Raw genomic sequence first — 16,338 nt, 5'->3', positions numbered from 1 at the left:
AGCTTCTTTGTGGGGGCAGGGGGAGGGGGGAAGGTGAGGGACAGAACACCTGCTTAAATGTGAGTGGTTTAATATAGCAACTTGCTGTATCTTATACTTGGGGGATTGGAAGGCATGCAGGTTGGGACATTAGGTAGCGCCTTGCATGTTTTCATACTGCAGTCAAGGTTTGGCTGTTCGTGTTGTTTGTAGCTCAGTCTCACATCTCAGAGCCACCAGACTGCTGCATGTTAAAGAGGGCCTCTCAAGGAGGAGAGGTCATATTTCCTGGGATGCATTGCCAGATGGAATGGGACTGGGATTAGCAGGCAGTAGTGTCCCAGAGCAGACTAGTGATGTCAACCTCTGTTCTTGTTCTTTCTGCTTCAACAAAGGATGATTTGGCTTTGTTAGTTTCTGTACCACATGATGTATGGGCCAAGTCCATACTTCTCAAAGGCTGCTCGTGATTGTTGCAGAGTGACCTTGCTAACTGACTCTCGACACTTCCTGTGTTGAAATTCAGGGCTAAAGTTAGTGCCTCATTGTATCACAGTGGCTTATGCATCTGAAATGCATCTAGTACTTTCTTGGAATGGAAGTCAATGAACACTTGAAATAGAGGTATTACCAATCTGCAAGTTTCCATTAATATAGCTGATAATGGTAGCTAAAAGTTGCTCTGCTGTTTTAGAACTCCCATCATTTGAACTATAGTGGAACATGGGCAAATAAAAATGCAGTGAAAGGTTTTTCTTAATTATTCATTGCATGTATCTTAGCTGAGTGACAGTCTTATCCATGTGGCTGTCTAAACCGAACAGCACCAGTTATTCTTATATGGTTACTGTTGACCAAAGTCAAGCAACAAGCAATTACTTGTGGTTGTCACTCTTCGTTTAACCCTTATTTAGAGTTGCAGTGTGGTACTAGTAAAGGTACTACCAACCTCCTGATATATGATGGGAGACATGCATCTTATCCTGCTCAGTTACTGTCCTCGTAGATAGAATTACCAGTTATCTGGTCCATGTCTTTACTACATCTTCAATCAGTTGCTGTTGAGAGCTTGCACTTAAAGCTGGTCACAGCATAGCTTCTGGGTTTTGGATATTAGTTGATATAATTGGTGGTCAAAAAGGCCTTGGAACTGTAGACTAAGATAAAAGCAGCTTAACTAAGATTCTTTCTTTAGTAATCATCTTGCCCTGTTTCCAAAGGAAGGAGACAAAGAGATTGCTACCAAAATGCAAGATCTTGCCCTCAGTGAAGGTGCCTTACCTCGTCACTTGCACACTGCTATGTTTACAATAAGCACAGATCAGAGGATGCTTACAAATAGGTATGTCAGTCTCACTTGATATTATGTTTAAAAATTCTAAGTAATAGCCTAGCTAATGTTAAAAACATCAGGAGGTCAGGGAAGAAAACTTGGAGTTTTTCAGGAGAATATTTTCTTCAGCAGCAGGTGTGTTTAAGTAGAGCAAGCTTCAGCTGAGGGTGCAACAACTTAATAAACCTTTTGTTGTTGTTTATTTTTCCCCCAACATGGGACTTGGGTTGGTTACTCATTAAAGGCTCAAGTTTTTATTTTTACTTTTTTCTGAAAATGTTCAGGAAAAGAAAAGGCAAGTAGAATGTCTGGACCATGTGAAAAGCTTCAACTTTATTATACAACTGTAAAATCCTGGTGTGCACACCTCAGACATCTTGCATGCAGTTAGGGTCACCCACCCTGTCTGAGAGAAAGTTGTCTCATACAGACATTCCATGAATTCAGTAGTCAGTAGAACTTGTGAGCTCTGAGACTGGGCCTGAGGGCATGCAGAGGAGGAGGAGTGTTAATTCAATTATTTCCACCCAAATACAAGATATAGAAGTTTCTGCTGCATGTTTCTGAGGCACCTAAAGTGTTGCTAAGTGGTGTAGTGACAAGTAGATATTGTTGCCACTATGTAATTCAGGAGAGAGCTACTATGAACCCTTCTGTGACACTAGTTCTGTTTGGAGCTACTACCTATTATTTGCTTGTAAGCAGTGCTTCAGTTCAATGCAGTAGAACCTTAGTGACAAATGTTGGCAGGAATTGTCAGTTGGCATGAAGGCAGGCTCCCAAAAAGGCTTTCCTAGCTAATAACTGGTATTAAAGAGCTTCAAGGAGAGCAGTTAACAGTTCTTGATGGCTTATAGACTCTTAACTTTAACTGTAACTTAAGATTGACTAGATAAACTTACACTTGGTCATTAGAAGTTTAGTTTCTGCTCTATTGCTCAAGTGTTCTGTTGAGGTCTAGATCAAAAAGCATGTGCTGCTACTGTTCCACTAACTTCACTGGAACTTGTTAAAGGCAACACTTGAAAGCATGCTAAGCATATATCTGAACTGGAACAATATAATGCTTTGTGCTCTTGTTCACTCAAGAGCATGAAGCTCTTGCTCATCTTCATTTCACCAGCATGGTAAGGGTGTCAGCTAAGTGGTTTAAAAATCTGTTTAAAATACTAATGCAGTTTATTAATTTCAATGGGTTTTTCAGGCAGTTAAGTAGACATTTGGTTGGCCTCTGGACAGCTGAGAACAAAACTGCTATGAACTTGTTGAAACGTATTTTGGTGAGTAAAAATGGGATATGGAGTGGTCAAAGAATAAAATCTGAAAGCCTGTAATATGAGAACTTGGGCTAGTCTATATAGAAAACATATTCCTTTTCCCCTCCCGGTGGCGAAGTCTAACCTGGGAAATCAGTAGTCTGGCATCTGCTGTTTGAAGGATATTGATGGCGAGTACAAAACATCTTGGACTCTTAAAGTATTCTGTTACTTTCCTGCCACTTTTAAAAAAGGCATATGACAAACAAGAACTTGAAAATAAGGTGTCCAACTTTTTTTTTAGAAAGACAAAAATGTGGGAGGCATAGTAAACAGTCTCTAATGCTTAGTACCAGTAAGAAATTAAGGCAACAGTTCTGTCTACGCTTTCATGCCTGTCCGACTCTGCTTATAACATAGCTAAATTTATATATTAGCTGATAATCCCCATGTTCTTTCACCTTTACAGCCTCCTGAAAGGTCCTTGCTTAATTCAGTGAAACTAGTTCAAAGAACAGTCTTGTAAGGAATTACTAAATCTAGAAAAATACCAGCTTTTAAATTCAAAATAGTAGTTCCTTCATTTTTGGCAGAGTGAACTGTCTTGATTTTGGTCACTGTCTTCCAGAAGGCTTAGTCAGATAAGACTATCTCATCTCTAATGTCACATGCAACGTTCATTCCATATCAGAGGATATGGATGAATTCTAGTGTTACAGTTTTCATTCACCTCAATATTGCAGTGGGATCAACTCTTTTCTTCCTGCAGTCCTTAGCTTCATTAAGTACTCTGTTAAAGAAAGGGGATATAGGCAAGAGCTCTGCCATACTGAGTCTAATTACATGCCTCTACTGAATGGTTCTGTTTGAGGATGGTGGTGTTTCACTAATAAAAGCAAAAAGCTGCTGTAGCTTTACATACTTGCTTTAGAGTAGAATAAAAGTTCTGTCTTAATCTCTGATTTAAAGTAAATTCTCTTGTTACCTAATGTGATGACTGTTCCATTAGTCATGAGGGTGTTTACACTGGTTTTAAATGTTTTTAGCCACCAGGTTTGCTGGCATACCTTGACAGTGCTGATCCTGTTCCTGAAAAAGATGCTGACAGGATGCATGTCAGAGATAACTTAAAAATTGCAACTGTAAGTAAATGCAGATGTCTTACTGCTTCCGTTATATCGATATACAGTTGTAGTGACTTTTTCTAATACAGACACTCGACTGTTGCGTTGATCTGCATCAAACATATTGATAGACCGGCAACTACAAATAACTAATAGCACTTATTCTGCAGGATCAGTATGGCAAGTTCAATAAAGTGCCAGAGTGGCAGAGACTGGCTGGAAAAGCTGCGAAGGAAGTTGAAAAATTTGCCAAAGAGAAGGTGGATCTAGTCCTGATGCACTGGAGAGATAGAATGGGCATAGCTCAAAAAGAGGTAAAAGTATTTGGAACTCTTTGTTACAGCAACCTGACTAAGTAGAGAGAAACACCTACAACTCCATGAAATTAGAGGGAAGTTTGACAGTAATAGAAGCGTAGGAATGCGAGAAACTTCATAGTTCTACTTCCGTTTAGTAAACTCTGTCTCTTACTACTCTTCATCTTGAGTTAGAAATGGATTCCAGGGAGAAGGTAAAGCAGGCAAATGGATTCCTTCAGCATACATGTTAAGCTTTAGCTTGTTCTTGCTTCAGCAACCTTATCAAACTGGACTGCAGCTTATGTGCATTTCTTCCAAGATAATATTACAGGACAACCTTGAAATGTGGCAAAACAAGTGTTTAAACTACACTTGGAAAAAACTATTCATATTCTTTGCATCCAAAAAGATGCACTTTATGCTAGTGGTATTTTAGTTAGGGAACCTCATTGAAGAAGCTTAGTGTTACCTTGAATATAGATATCTCAGTGCTTAAAATGCAACAAAGCTATGCATAAAACCATGGTTAAGATTGAAGTGATAAGTGACTGATATGATATTATAAGAGGATAGCTCAAGTACTGCTTGTGTTCTTACTGTTGGTCTCCTTCTTCCTTTAATTTTACTGTGATGTTCTGTATGACAAACTCAGAGGCCTTTCCCTTAATTTTCTTTAGCCTGCTGAGCTTGTTTTTATGCATTCTGAAAATGAAACAAACTTTTACATATGCAAGGGAGGATGAAAAGATCAATGCAATGCAGAGTATTGAAAATGCCTGTCTTCATACTTGATTGGCTGTAACAATAAGCTTTAATTTGGGAAAACCTTAGTGTGATAAAATCTAGCTCAAGTTTGGTGTCGACTGGGGTGCAGAATTTTGACAGGTACTATTTCTGAAATAACAGTGAACTAGGTTCAAAACAAAGTATTAATGGAGAAATGTGGAAAACAGTGGTGGAATGGCAAATTAAATGCACTTGAAGCATCTTGTCTAGATACTTAGCGTATACAGTCATTTTTCTGCTGGAGTTCTGAGCTTTCATCGTAAATATATGCAAGTGTGGCTTGGAAAAGGCAGTAGCAAATTTGGTGTTACCAATTTGAATTACTTCAGTGGCTGTGGCTTGTTAAATGTACCTTTTCTTTTTCTTCCAACTTTCCATCACAATCAGGACAGAAACAATATGGTAAGTCTGTATATCTCTGCCACTTGTGTGGATTATGTTGCTCAGACTTCTGCTTGCATGTGGTACCTCGTGTAGAGTATAACACTGATTTCATGCTTGATCGAACTAGGGAACCTTTCAGTGGCCAAGTCAGATTTGTGACTTGCTCTAGTTATTTCTTTTCAAGGGCAAAGCATTCTTGTTGTGGGTTTCCCCCTCCATCAGCTTTGGAGCTGATGGGTACTTATGGTGATGGGAACTAAGCTTTTCTCAGGGATAACTTGCTTCAAACTTGTTGAACAGCTGAAAGTTTCTCTGGCATGATATAGCTTGGTGTAAATAACACTTGTGAAAATCTGTTGCTATTACTTGCTAGAAAAGGAGACCTTATTAATGAAGCTTAACTTAGTGTGGCTTTTGAAGGAGTAAAAAAACCCAGCTTTATATTTTAAGAGTGGAAAATGGGGAGTGTCTATTTCTACTAACTAAAATTTGGCTCTTTTGCAGAACATTATTCAAAAGCCAGTGATATTAAGGAAACGACGCCAAAGAATAAAAATAGAAGCAAACTGGGACCTCTTTTATTACAGGTAATGTACTAAGATTAATATGGTGGTCTCAGATACAAGTTACTACCTGGCTGGGTGTTTTTGTTAGTAACTTCTGAGTTGCTGTGGCTTAATTCCAGTTTCTGCTTGCCCTGAAACGTTACAAGTGCTTTGTAACAGGAACGTACGAAAAATGAAACCCTAAGGTATACTTGAAGGATTTAGCTTGCGTTTAGGAAAGGGAGGAATTTGGAAAGCTTCTTAAATGTTATCAAACTACATCCTTTTTCCCTTGAATCAAAAGGAAGAGTAAATAATAAACTGCAGGTGAAGATCTGCACGATGTTAGAGGCGAAGAAAAATCATTGTAGTGTGTTGGTGTGTCAACCTGTAAGCTACTCAAGGTGTTCTAACTTGAATTAGAATAAAAATGAGCTTAAGGCAAGCAAAAAAAAAAACCACGGATACTGATTTCAAATAGCACCATAGGTCCTAAATATAGGTTGCTTACCTGTGAGTTCTTACAACTGTCAAAGTTTACAAGGGAGGGGCCTCCAGCTGAAAAAAGGTATTATAATTTTATTTTGGTTAGGGGTGTTATGTTAAATGGATTAATAAGGCTTGACTGTTCAACAAACTCTATGAAAGCAAGCTTGGGGATATTCCCTGAACTTCTTGATTTGGTGCTTAATGTTTCTAAAGGTCAAATATATAGTCCGTTCCGCATAAGCGTGGCATGAAAGGAAGTTTTGCACGCTCCTAAACCTTGAGTATTAAAATGCTGCTCTCAGGCAGTCTCTGGATCCAAAGGCTGTTTTGTACCTGACACTGAAGAACATCCACCGACTGCCTTTTGACATTTGACGTCAACTTCTATTTTCCTGCATGAACTACTTTTTTTCTGTTGTTAAAACGTACACTTGGTATGTGCATCTCTGCTGCCCTGGGTTATTGTTCACTTGCAGCCCCTATTGGCAGATATGACGAATAGCTTGCACACCTCCTAGTCACCAGCTATATGCAGATAACAAATTGAGCCAAAAGGGATGACAACAGGCATGCTTTAGTCTGTCTGTGACTATGAAAACACTATACAACTGAACAGCCATAGCTACTGAAACTGGAGAACACTACTCGGTGCTTTCTAATGAAGGCCCACAGGTGCTAGTCTCCTCTAGCTTACCAGCTGAGTCTTGCCTGAGACTTTCAGACAAGGGGTTTAAACTATGTTACTTCTTTTTTAGGTTTCTTCAGGATCATGCTAGATCAAACTTGATTTGGAACTTCAAAACACGGGAAGAACTGAGAGATACTCTTGAGTCTGAGATGAGAGCATTTAGTATTGATAGAGAACTTGGTAGTGCTAATGTTATCTCATGGAACCACCAGGAGTTTGAGGTAAATGACCCACTGTAGAAGAAACAGACATATTTTACATATGCACTTAAGATGTCACTTTTCTATCTCTGACTACATGAGTGAATCTCATATTGACAGTCCCTATATGCAAGCTAGAATTCTTTTGGGGTTATTTATGGAATGAACTCCTAAGGCTTGAGGCTGTGAACAGGTACTATTGTTGAGTGTCACTGCAAAACTGAATCCTCTTCAGCCTGGCAAATGATGCTGTAGAGATGAAACATTGATCAGAAACCTTGATGTCCTCTTGCATTAAGAGGAGAAGAGTTGGTGTGACACTGTTGTCAAATAAGTTGTGCCTGTTCTTGAATGTGCTCCATCAGACTTGTTTTGAGTAGTTTCACAAGTCACTTCCTGATTGCAAGTTCCTTGTCTTTATTTTCATCATGTCTCAGTGATCCTAAGGTTGTTAAATACCGGGTTGCCAAACCATGAATAGCTATGTGGCTAAACCTATGCTGCTCTGTAAATTATAGATTGAGGATACTGTTTCCACATTCTAGGAACAGCAGTACTGAAAGTCAAAATAGCCTTTCCAGCTTCTGTAGAGCAATCGGTATGGTCCTAATTGGCTTTCTCAAAACATCTTGCAAGATATTTTGAAGTAATGTGCTAGTAAACACTTTCTGTACTTACTCTTATCTCCAGTATTGTTACGGTTCCATGCACTGTTAATTTAACTGAAGTAAAGCAAGGCCACGCTTGAATACAACTGTGAGATATTCTTAATATTCCCAATACCATCCTTGTCACAGTACAGCTTTCTAGTTGAAATTTGAGCAGAGGACTGTCAGTGAAACAAGAGTAAACTGCTTTTGAGCGATTTTCAGTTGACTGGGAAATCGGAAAGAATTATAAGACATCAGGCTAATGCTTTAGGAGAAAGAGCTATTTTATGTATACAACTTATGCCTATCACACAGCTACAGATTACTTCTTACCTTGATGCAGTAAATAGCTAAGTTTGAGTTGGTATTTTTGGCACTGCATTTCAGCTTTTGACATTTCCTTCAGGTATGGGTCAGTCACAGGACTTCTGGGTGCCACAGTGTCTGCTATCCCAACTCTGTCTCGATACTTTAGAGGTGCTAACTGAGGCAGAATGAAAAGTACAGCCTTGAAAGTTAGCAATACAGGCTTCCCACCTGCACTTTGCGTTCCTGTATGGCCTATGCTACTGGAATGTATCACTAGCATCCTTGCAGTTACAGCCCAGGATGTTTGGGACTGGCTGGAGGGGGCTTCTGTAACATGATCTTTGAACAGCTGCTGTCTCAGATCTGCTTTTACATATTTTTAAATGAATATTCTATCAGGCTATGCTGTAAGTATTTGTACTGACTACATAGTGGTGACAAAGGCTTCCCTGTCAGCTGTGGTACCTGTCACTTTGCCAAGGGCGATTGTGGCTTGAGATTGCTCTAGAAGTGTACTAGTTAGTGGGGCGTCTTTGTATCGTGTGTTTTGGTCAAATCTGGAGATAACTTTGCGGCCTCATGGCAGTAGCCAGTAAACTATAGATAAGAAAAATCACTGTGTACAGGGGCTTTTGTGGTATGTTAGAGGCACCTCTAAATGAGGTGCTTCCCAAATGCTTAAAACCACTGAGCATTGAGGCATATGGTTAAATTTATAGTTGCTCTGAAGTTAATGATGGCTCTCATTGTGCAATTTCACTTCAGCTTCTTGGTGTGCATACTCATGCCTCTAGGCTTTCATTACCCAGCATAATAGCGAGTATAACTAGTAATTAAGTCATGCTTGTGTTTCAAACTTGTATTAACATTGAGTGAAATATCTTGCAATGGAATAACTACTCATTACAGCTTGAGTCACTGAATACATCATGTACTATCCAAGTTCAGTTAATAAAACCAGCTGATATTAGGAAAAAGTTACTTAAAGGCTGGAAGATGGGATTTCAGTAAGATGAGAAACTTCATTTGTTCTGGGGAGCAGCAATAGCTTATGGCGTATATTTTGTAGATCTGTGTTTCTTTAACAGCAAACTTGCAGATTTCAGTCTTCCTCAGACTGTAGGAGATTGCTAAGCTTGAGTTTATGGATGCAAGCAAGTACAATATTGTGATGCAAGCAAAATCTTAATGAAGGAGAAACAGTATTTACTGATAAGTAACGTGTTCTGTGTTACAGGTAAAATATGAGTGCCTTTCTGAAGAAATAAAAATAGGGGATTATTATCTAAGATTGCTATTGGAAGAAGATGAAACTGAAGAGAGTGGAGCAATCAGAAAATCGTGAGACATTATTAAAATCCTATCTCATTCCCAGGGTCTCTGTTTTTCTTCACTAAAATCTGATCTCTTTCTTAGATATGAATTTTTCAATGAACTCTACCATCGCTTCTTGCTTACCCCAAAAGTGAATATGAAATGCTTATGCCTGCAAGCATTGGCCATTGTTTATGGAAGATGTCATGAAGAAATAGGACCATTTTCTGATACTAAGTACATTGTTGGGATGTTAGAAAGGGTAAGAATTATTTAAAATTACTTGATGTAGCAGTTAACATACAGCTAGTCCAGCATACGTTCAGATCCTTCAAGTTGCCGTGAAGCCAGAGTTCTGGTTATACAGAGTGTGAAGCTGCAGCAGGAACACTTTTTTCCCATGCTGTCACCAAATGTTCCTAGTATCTCTCCTTGTTTCAGTTGGAGCTAAATTATCCTGCTGATCCCAAAGGTATTTCAAACTAGCCTCTTTACATCTGCATTTTGTTGGCCTTAACACATTTTCAGGCTGTACAGAAATAGTCTGAAGGAACTGTTGTGTGGTATTAATCTTGTGCGTGCTTTTAAAATGCAGAAGCATAAAGCTTTTTAAGAGGAGAACCTTGTTCCATGTTGCATTATTTTGAAATACTGACTTCAAGAGTAGTAGCGGCAGCCCCAGACCTAATAGAATGGTAGCCTTAGATGGGCACATGTGATGGATTAGATTTTTAGTGGTACTATTTGCCTATTAAGTGTCTCTTAAGTTATGTCTGACAACTGATGCCGCTTGCAAAAATACATTTCTGTGCAGTCTGAAGGAGGGGTTCTTTGCTAACATCAGTATGGGATTTAGATATGGCTGTTGGAAGTGAAACTGAACCAATGCAAGCTCTTGTTATTTTGCCTTGAGTCTGGATAGTCTCACCAGAGATGTAATATCAGACTCATTCTGTCTGCTGTCTGAAAGCATTCTCTTTTTCCCTTGTATTTGTGTTAACCGGCTCACTGGGGAATCCAAACATTGTTGCTTTAGAACAATAGACTTGGCAGAAAAGTGAATTTGTCAGACCCAGAGTAACAAATGGGGTGGAGGGCAACAAGGCCTTTCCTCTTCAGTGGCAGAAAGCTGCATTTATTAGCTCTGCATGAAACTGGACACGTAATAGTCAGCAGTCTTATCCTGGGCATGAAAAAAATAGCTCTTTGCAAGTGTGGCTGTATTGACTTTTGAACTTCTAATATGTGCTGTCAAATACTAATTTGTTTTCTTCCACTGCAATAGTGCACTGATAGGCTTGAGCGGGACAGATTGATACTGTTTCTCAACAAGCTGATCCTTAATAAGGTAAGGTGGACGTGTACACTTGACAGTAGTTTATGGCCTTTCAGCTGCATAAAATGATCTGAACTAGTCTTTCAGGGTTAACTTGAGCAAAAATTCAACTCTTGAATTCTTAAAACAATGTTTGATACAGCTTTCTGTGATGTGGTAGTTGTTTACTGGTGATTGTACCGTTACAGTCACTTCAGAGAATGATTTGACTTCACAGTCAATTTCACAGTCAATTCTTACTTGAATAAAACTGTTGAGTACTTGTAATAACTCTTATCTAGGAAATCCTTGTGTTAACGCAGTTCATCCATTCACAGAAAAATGTGAAGGACCTCATGGATTCAAATGGCGTTAGAATCCTTGTAGATCTGCTTACTCTGGCACATCTTCACACAAGCAGAGCTACAGTCCCCCTGCAGGTATGTGGCCTATGGCAAAGCACCGTATGAGTAGTAAGAAACGAAAGGACAATTCCTTAAAAAAAAAAGGTCCTTTTCACATTTCCTGTAGAAATGTGATATTTGCATTGAAGCTAAAGCTATTCTTATAAACATCAACTTCTAGAGCAATGTGATTGAGGCGGCACCTGATATGAAGAGGGAGAGCGAGAAAGAATGGTACTTTGGCAATGCTGACAAAGAAAGGAGTGGTCCTTACAGCTTTCAAGAGGTACCTGTCAGGTTTGAAGCTGACAAAGTGTTTCCATCCTGGTGACTGGGTGTGTTTCAAACAGTGAGAGGAAAACTGAGAATATAGTTTAGCATTCTTTAAAGTGACTCTTTAAATAAGGATTACAGCTAGATAAGAGACTTGATGTTGTGCCAAGAACCACAGCCTTTTTGGTAAGGCTGCCCTACCCCTCCATGTCCCAGTTATGCAATTAATCTGTCAACTTTTACTTCATGCTTCCTGACAGTTATAAATATGTTGGAATTTCATGCAACTATAATAGTTTGCCATACAGCAGTTAAAAGCTTGTCTTGAGCGTGAATGTTTAGAAGCAAAGGTAGCTCTGAATGCTGAATCACCTAAATTAATCTCTAATCTTCCAATAGATGCAGGAACTATGGAACAGTGGAAAGCTGACTTCAAAAACACGTTGCTGGGCTCAAGGTATGGATGGTTGGCGACCATTGCAGGTCATCCCTCAGCTGAAGTGGTGCTTACTTGCCAGTGGCCAGCCTGTGTTGAATGAGACTGACCTTGCCACACTTGTACTCAACATGCTCATCACAATGTGTGGATATTTTCCCAGCAGGTAAACACTAAATTTCAGCAGAAGTGGTCAACTTTCTCTGGCAGACGCATAAATCCATAAATTCTATCTTAAAGCTTTTCTTAGAAACCAAGTAGTACATTAATGAACTGTATTAAAGAGTCTTTTTACTTAGTAGTAATTAATTATGTGGGCAAATAGTATTGTCTCATTTACAAACTCTCTAATATTGTGAAAGGGACTGCAAGAATGAATGCACAAGCTATGTGCATTTCTAATGCACAGGGGCGTAGTCTTACTCTTGCAGGCAGGCTCTTTTTTGACTTAAAACCAAACCAAAGCTGCTTTAATGCATGATATTAAACCATGCTTATCAAGTCTAAGAGCAAACTTTGAAGTTAACAAAAAAAGACACTGTGATCTCAATAGCCTGATACTTCTGGCTTAATAAAGTTATTTCTTGAAAGAGAAAAGTGTGTGCTTACTGCTGTGCCACTTTTTTTTTTTAAGGGATCAAGACAATGCTATTATAAGACCTCTGCCTAGAGTGAAAAGGCTGTTGTCGGATAGTACTTGTCTTCCTCATATCACTCAGGTAAGCAGCTCTTCAAAAATGTATCTAAATAAGTAAAAGTCTGACTTACTCTACAGTCTTCCCTGTGTGATACTTTAAAGGGGACAAACACAACAAATGACATCTGTAACATCCTGCAGATCTCTGGACAAGCAGTTGTTTACTTCACTGGGTGTTGTCCCAAACTTCACATTGTTTCAGCCAATATCTCACTAATAAATATTTCTATCCTTGGAGATATTCAAAAGCCATCTGGACACGGTCCCTGGCAGCCAGCTCTAGGTGACCCTGCTTTTGAGCAGGGGGGATTGACAGCGTGACCTCCAGAAGTCCCTTCCAACTTTAAATATTCTGTGATTTGAACTTATTATTTTTGGGTTGAAGTGTTCTTTAACTGAAATTACTGTAAGCTTACTGGCTTGTCCCAATACTGAATTAGTTAAAACTTCAGTTTGGCTAGGTAACTTGGACTACTCAAGCAGCTAATGTAAATGCTTATGTTTGATTTCAGCTGTTACTCACTTTTGATCCTATCCTTGTGGAAAAAGTCGCTATATTGCTGTTTCATGTGATGCAAGATAACCCTCAGTTACCTCGCTTTTATCTGAGTGGAGTATTCTTCTTTATCATGATGTATACGGGTTCCAATGTACTTCCTATTGCAAGGTGAGGAAAAAAGAATAGCTAAAAATACCTCTTGACCAGTCATGCTCAGGACTGCTGCTCTAAATGCTCCAGGGAGTATGGCTTGCTAGAACCAATGTGAGATTGCAAACAAACACCCTCTAGAAAAACTGCTGTTATGTGGTCTAGTCAGCTGCTAAAAAAGTGGATTGCTTATGACCCTGCCAGGCAGGGAATGAGAGCATGTCTGATCATATAGTTCTAACAGTACAACTAGGTACGGCTTATGGTAGAAGAGCAAATTGTTACAGGCGCTAAAGAGTGGTAGTAGAGGCTACTGATATGCTAATCTGGTTTTTGATAGTAATCAGCTGTCAAAAGTGTTGGAAAAATCTAATAGTATGTTGGAATATTGAAACCTTAAAACAATTAGATCAGTCTGTACTGCCTGACACAGATGCACTGCCACATGCAGGTGGATGTTGCGGTTCATTCCAGTACTCTTCCTCTAAATTCAATAGTTCATAAAAAGCGATTGTGCAATTCCAGTTAAGTCTCTTCTGTAGCAAAATGCACTGGGAAATCGTTGCATGTTTACACGATGACTCCAGTGTAACAGGAATGTCAGCCGTCAGTGTGAGATCATCTTGTTTCATCTTTGCAACAATGCTCTAACAGTGCAGGGTAAGGTTTGTAGGGAAAGGTGGTCTGTGCCTCCATCAGCTTCATTTTCTTTTTTTTTTGTGTGTGTGTGTGTAGAAAACAAGCTTTCAGGACAAGACTTTAAAACTGAAATGACGAGCATAAGGCAACACTTATAACATGGGAGTGCTTATCTTGGAGTTCCCAAGGATTTGGTAGACTTTTTAGAGATTCATTCAATTGTTGCTGTTACTCTTTGAGATAAAAGTAAATGTATGAGACTTGACAGCTGGATTATGTTGGTCTGCTTATCTTTCAAGGGAGCCTTAGTATTAATTAAACAGAAAATAACTGTTGTTTCTCTCCTAGGTTTTTGAAATACACACATACAAAACAAGCTTTCAAGTCTGAAGAAGTGAGTAGATTGCAAAAGTAACTACCTCTTTCCAAACAGTTTTGCAGACCACCTGTAGTTGTTTTAACAATACTTGATGCTTGTTCTTTTTGAGTTCTCAACAGTTAAATTTTAAGAACTATAAGGGAAAAGGGGGAGGGTTTTTTAGATCTCAAGTTGGTTAGCAAGACTGAAATCAGATTACCTTTGAGATGACAATGTGATCTCTTCTGTAGACAAAAGGTCAAGATATAGTTCAAAGAAGTATTCTTGGACATATTCTTCCTGAGGCAATGGTCTGTTATTTAGAAAATTATGAACCAGAAAAATTTTCTGAGATATTCCTTGGAGAATTTGACACTCCAGAAGCAATTTGGAGCAATGAAATGAGGTAACTGTTTTCTGTCAGAGGGACAAATAAATCTGAACTATGTTTCGTGCTGAAGAGGTCTTGCCCTTGACATTTTCTAAAGAATGCTAAAAATACCTGGATTCCGTGGTTTAATTACTTCCCTCTGTTTGCCTTCTGCAAGGGCAATGTCCTACATTGCCCTCTGCTTCTATCAAAAATAATGGGCCGGTGGAGCGGAATTGGCAGTGGGAAGGGGAATATTTCCCAGAACATCTGACAACATGCTTTACATCTACCTCTGTCATGCTTGATTAAGTTCCTTTCATGAGTGGAGACATTACTATTTAGGTCACTTTATGTTTTTTTAATAAACTAATTTTCTTGGCATTGAAATAGCTTTATAACAGAATAGTTTTATATATCTGTAAAACAATATATAATATAACTGAATCCTATTCTGAATACCTTCTGAAACATGTGATAAAAACTAAGGAAGACCTTTTCAGAAGAAGTTGAACATACTTGTACAGTCACCGAGGACTGCTTGGCAAGTGTTAAACCAAACTTTGTAACTTTTAGGCGTCTTATGATAGAGAAGATTGCTGCTCATCTTGCTGACTTCACCCCTCGTCTTCAAAGCAATACAAGAGCACTCTACCAATACTGTCCTATCCCAGTTATCAACTATCCACAACTGGAAAATGAGCTGTTCTGTAATATTTATTACCTCAAGCATCTTTGCGATACACTGAGATTTCCAGACTGGCCCATTAAAGATCCAGTAAGTAAGAAGTATTTTAGGATTAATTTAGTTCTTGATCTTTCAGAGTCCTAAAAGTGGGATTTGTACAAAAATTAAGGAAATCAAATGCTAGGTTTGTTGCAAGTAACTGATCCTGGCTTTCAGTTCATAAGCAAATAAGTTAAACACCACTTTATCTTGAAGCAGAATGGTCTTCATGCCATATAGCAACCATGTTAAGTACATCCTCCTTGTGGTGATTTACTAAAAAGGCAAAATAAGCATCCAAGAAACTCCATATAGGGTTTCAATGAACCTCAAGCAATTGGAGGTGGGGGAAAAATCATTGCTTTGGGGTTCTTATTTGTTCATGCTGGACAAAAAACTGAGCTGACTTGGTATCAGTACGTTAACTGAATTGGTGAGATCTTTTTGGTATAAGTCTATGGTCTAGATTTGTCTGAGCAGCAGCTTTACCTGTGCAGCTGCTTTGCAGTTTTTGTGGAATCAAGATGTGAGCTGTGTATCATTGTAAGTGATTCTCCCTCTTCTAATGTGACTCTTACATAGACATTTTAATTTTAAGGTGCTCTTACCTTGAATAAAATATAGCACTTCAGTGAAGCAAAGTCTTAATCACTTTCCTGACTGGAGGGGGAACCATAATTAGTAAAGGTAAAAGGATTAGGTCTTTGAACTTAGGATGATGAGTGATTAGAATTCATTAATAAAGCAGCACTTTTTTAATGAAAGATGATGTACACTGGTGTCAACGTGAGTGAAACAGTAATACATTGTAATTATTTAGGTTAAGCTGTTGAAAGATACACTAGAAGCTTGGAAGAAGGAGGTAGAAAAGAAGCCACCTACCATGTCAATAGATGATGCTTATGAAGTCCTTAACCTTCCCAAGGGACAAGGCCAGTAAGTTGTTTTCAGTATTTAAAGTTGTATTACTACACTTACATAAACTCTGTACACTGGACAAACTGAAGGTTCGTATCTCAGTACTTGCAAATAGTGGTACCAGTTCAGTTATGTCTGGCACCTACTGCTTTCACAGTGAAATATTGCTTTATTTAAAAAGAAACAAAGCTTGAAA

The 16,338-nt window shown here is 38.7% G+C and overlaps 1 protein-coding gene across 2 annotated transcripts in view; it reads left to right on the top strand.

Annotated features, from left to right (window-relative positions):
- The window catches only part of DNAJC13 (DnaJ heat shock protein family (Hsp40) member C13), a 55,122-nt gene that overhangs the window by 19,340 nt on the left and 19,444 nt on the right, over nucleotides 1–16,338 (top strand). The window contains exons 17-35 of one of the 2 annotated variants that reach the window (XM_064444127.1): nucleotides 1,200–1,321; nucleotides 2,517–2,592; nucleotides 3,615–3,710; nucleotides 3,863–4,006; nucleotides 5,165–5,179; nucleotides 5,666–5,748; nucleotides 6,951–7,104; nucleotides 9,280–9,383; nucleotides 9,459–9,618; nucleotides 10,642–10,704; nucleotides 11,010–11,111; nucleotides 11,257–11,361; nucleotides 11,748–11,950; nucleotides 12,419–12,503; nucleotides 12,994–13,148; nucleotides 14,118–14,163; nucleotides 14,379–14,533; nucleotides 15,074–15,275; nucleotides 16,045–16,160. In XM_064444127.1, coding sequence (XP_064300197.1) covers nucleotides 1,200–1,321; nucleotides 2,517–2,592; nucleotides 3,615–3,710; nucleotides 3,863–4,006; nucleotides 5,165–5,179; nucleotides 5,666–5,748; nucleotides 6,951–7,104; nucleotides 9,280–9,383; nucleotides 9,459–9,618; nucleotides 10,642–10,704; nucleotides 11,010–11,111; nucleotides 11,257–11,361; nucleotides 11,748–11,950; nucleotides 12,419–12,503; nucleotides 12,994–13,148; nucleotides 14,118–14,163; nucleotides 14,379–14,533; nucleotides 15,074–15,275; nucleotides 16,045–16,160 — 2,186 coding nt within the window. The remainder of the gene's footprint in view (nucleotides 1–1,199; nucleotides 1,322–2,516; nucleotides 2,593–3,614; nucleotides 3,711–3,862; nucleotides 4,007–5,164; nucleotides 5,180–5,665; nucleotides 5,749–6,950; nucleotides 7,105–9,279; nucleotides 9,384–9,458; nucleotides 9,619–10,641; nucleotides 10,705–11,009; nucleotides 11,112–11,256; nucleotides 11,362–11,747; nucleotides 11,951–12,418; nucleotides 12,504–12,993; nucleotides 13,149–14,117; nucleotides 14,164–14,378; nucleotides 14,534–15,073; nucleotides 15,276–16,044; nucleotides 16,161–16,338) is intronic. The other variant, XM_064444128.1, reaches the window with a different exon arrangement.

The sequence above is a fragment of the Phalacrocorax carbo genome, chromosome 2, assembly GCF_963921805.1.
Source record: "Phalacrocorax carbo chromosome 2, bPhaCar2.1, whole genome shotgun sequence".
Lineage (NCBI taxonomy): Eukaryota > Metazoa > Chordata > Aves > Suliformes > Phalacrocoracidae > Phalacrocorax > Phalacrocorax carbo.
Note: the sequence above shows the minus strand (reverse complement) of the source record. Positions and strands in the feature narration are given on the sequence as shown.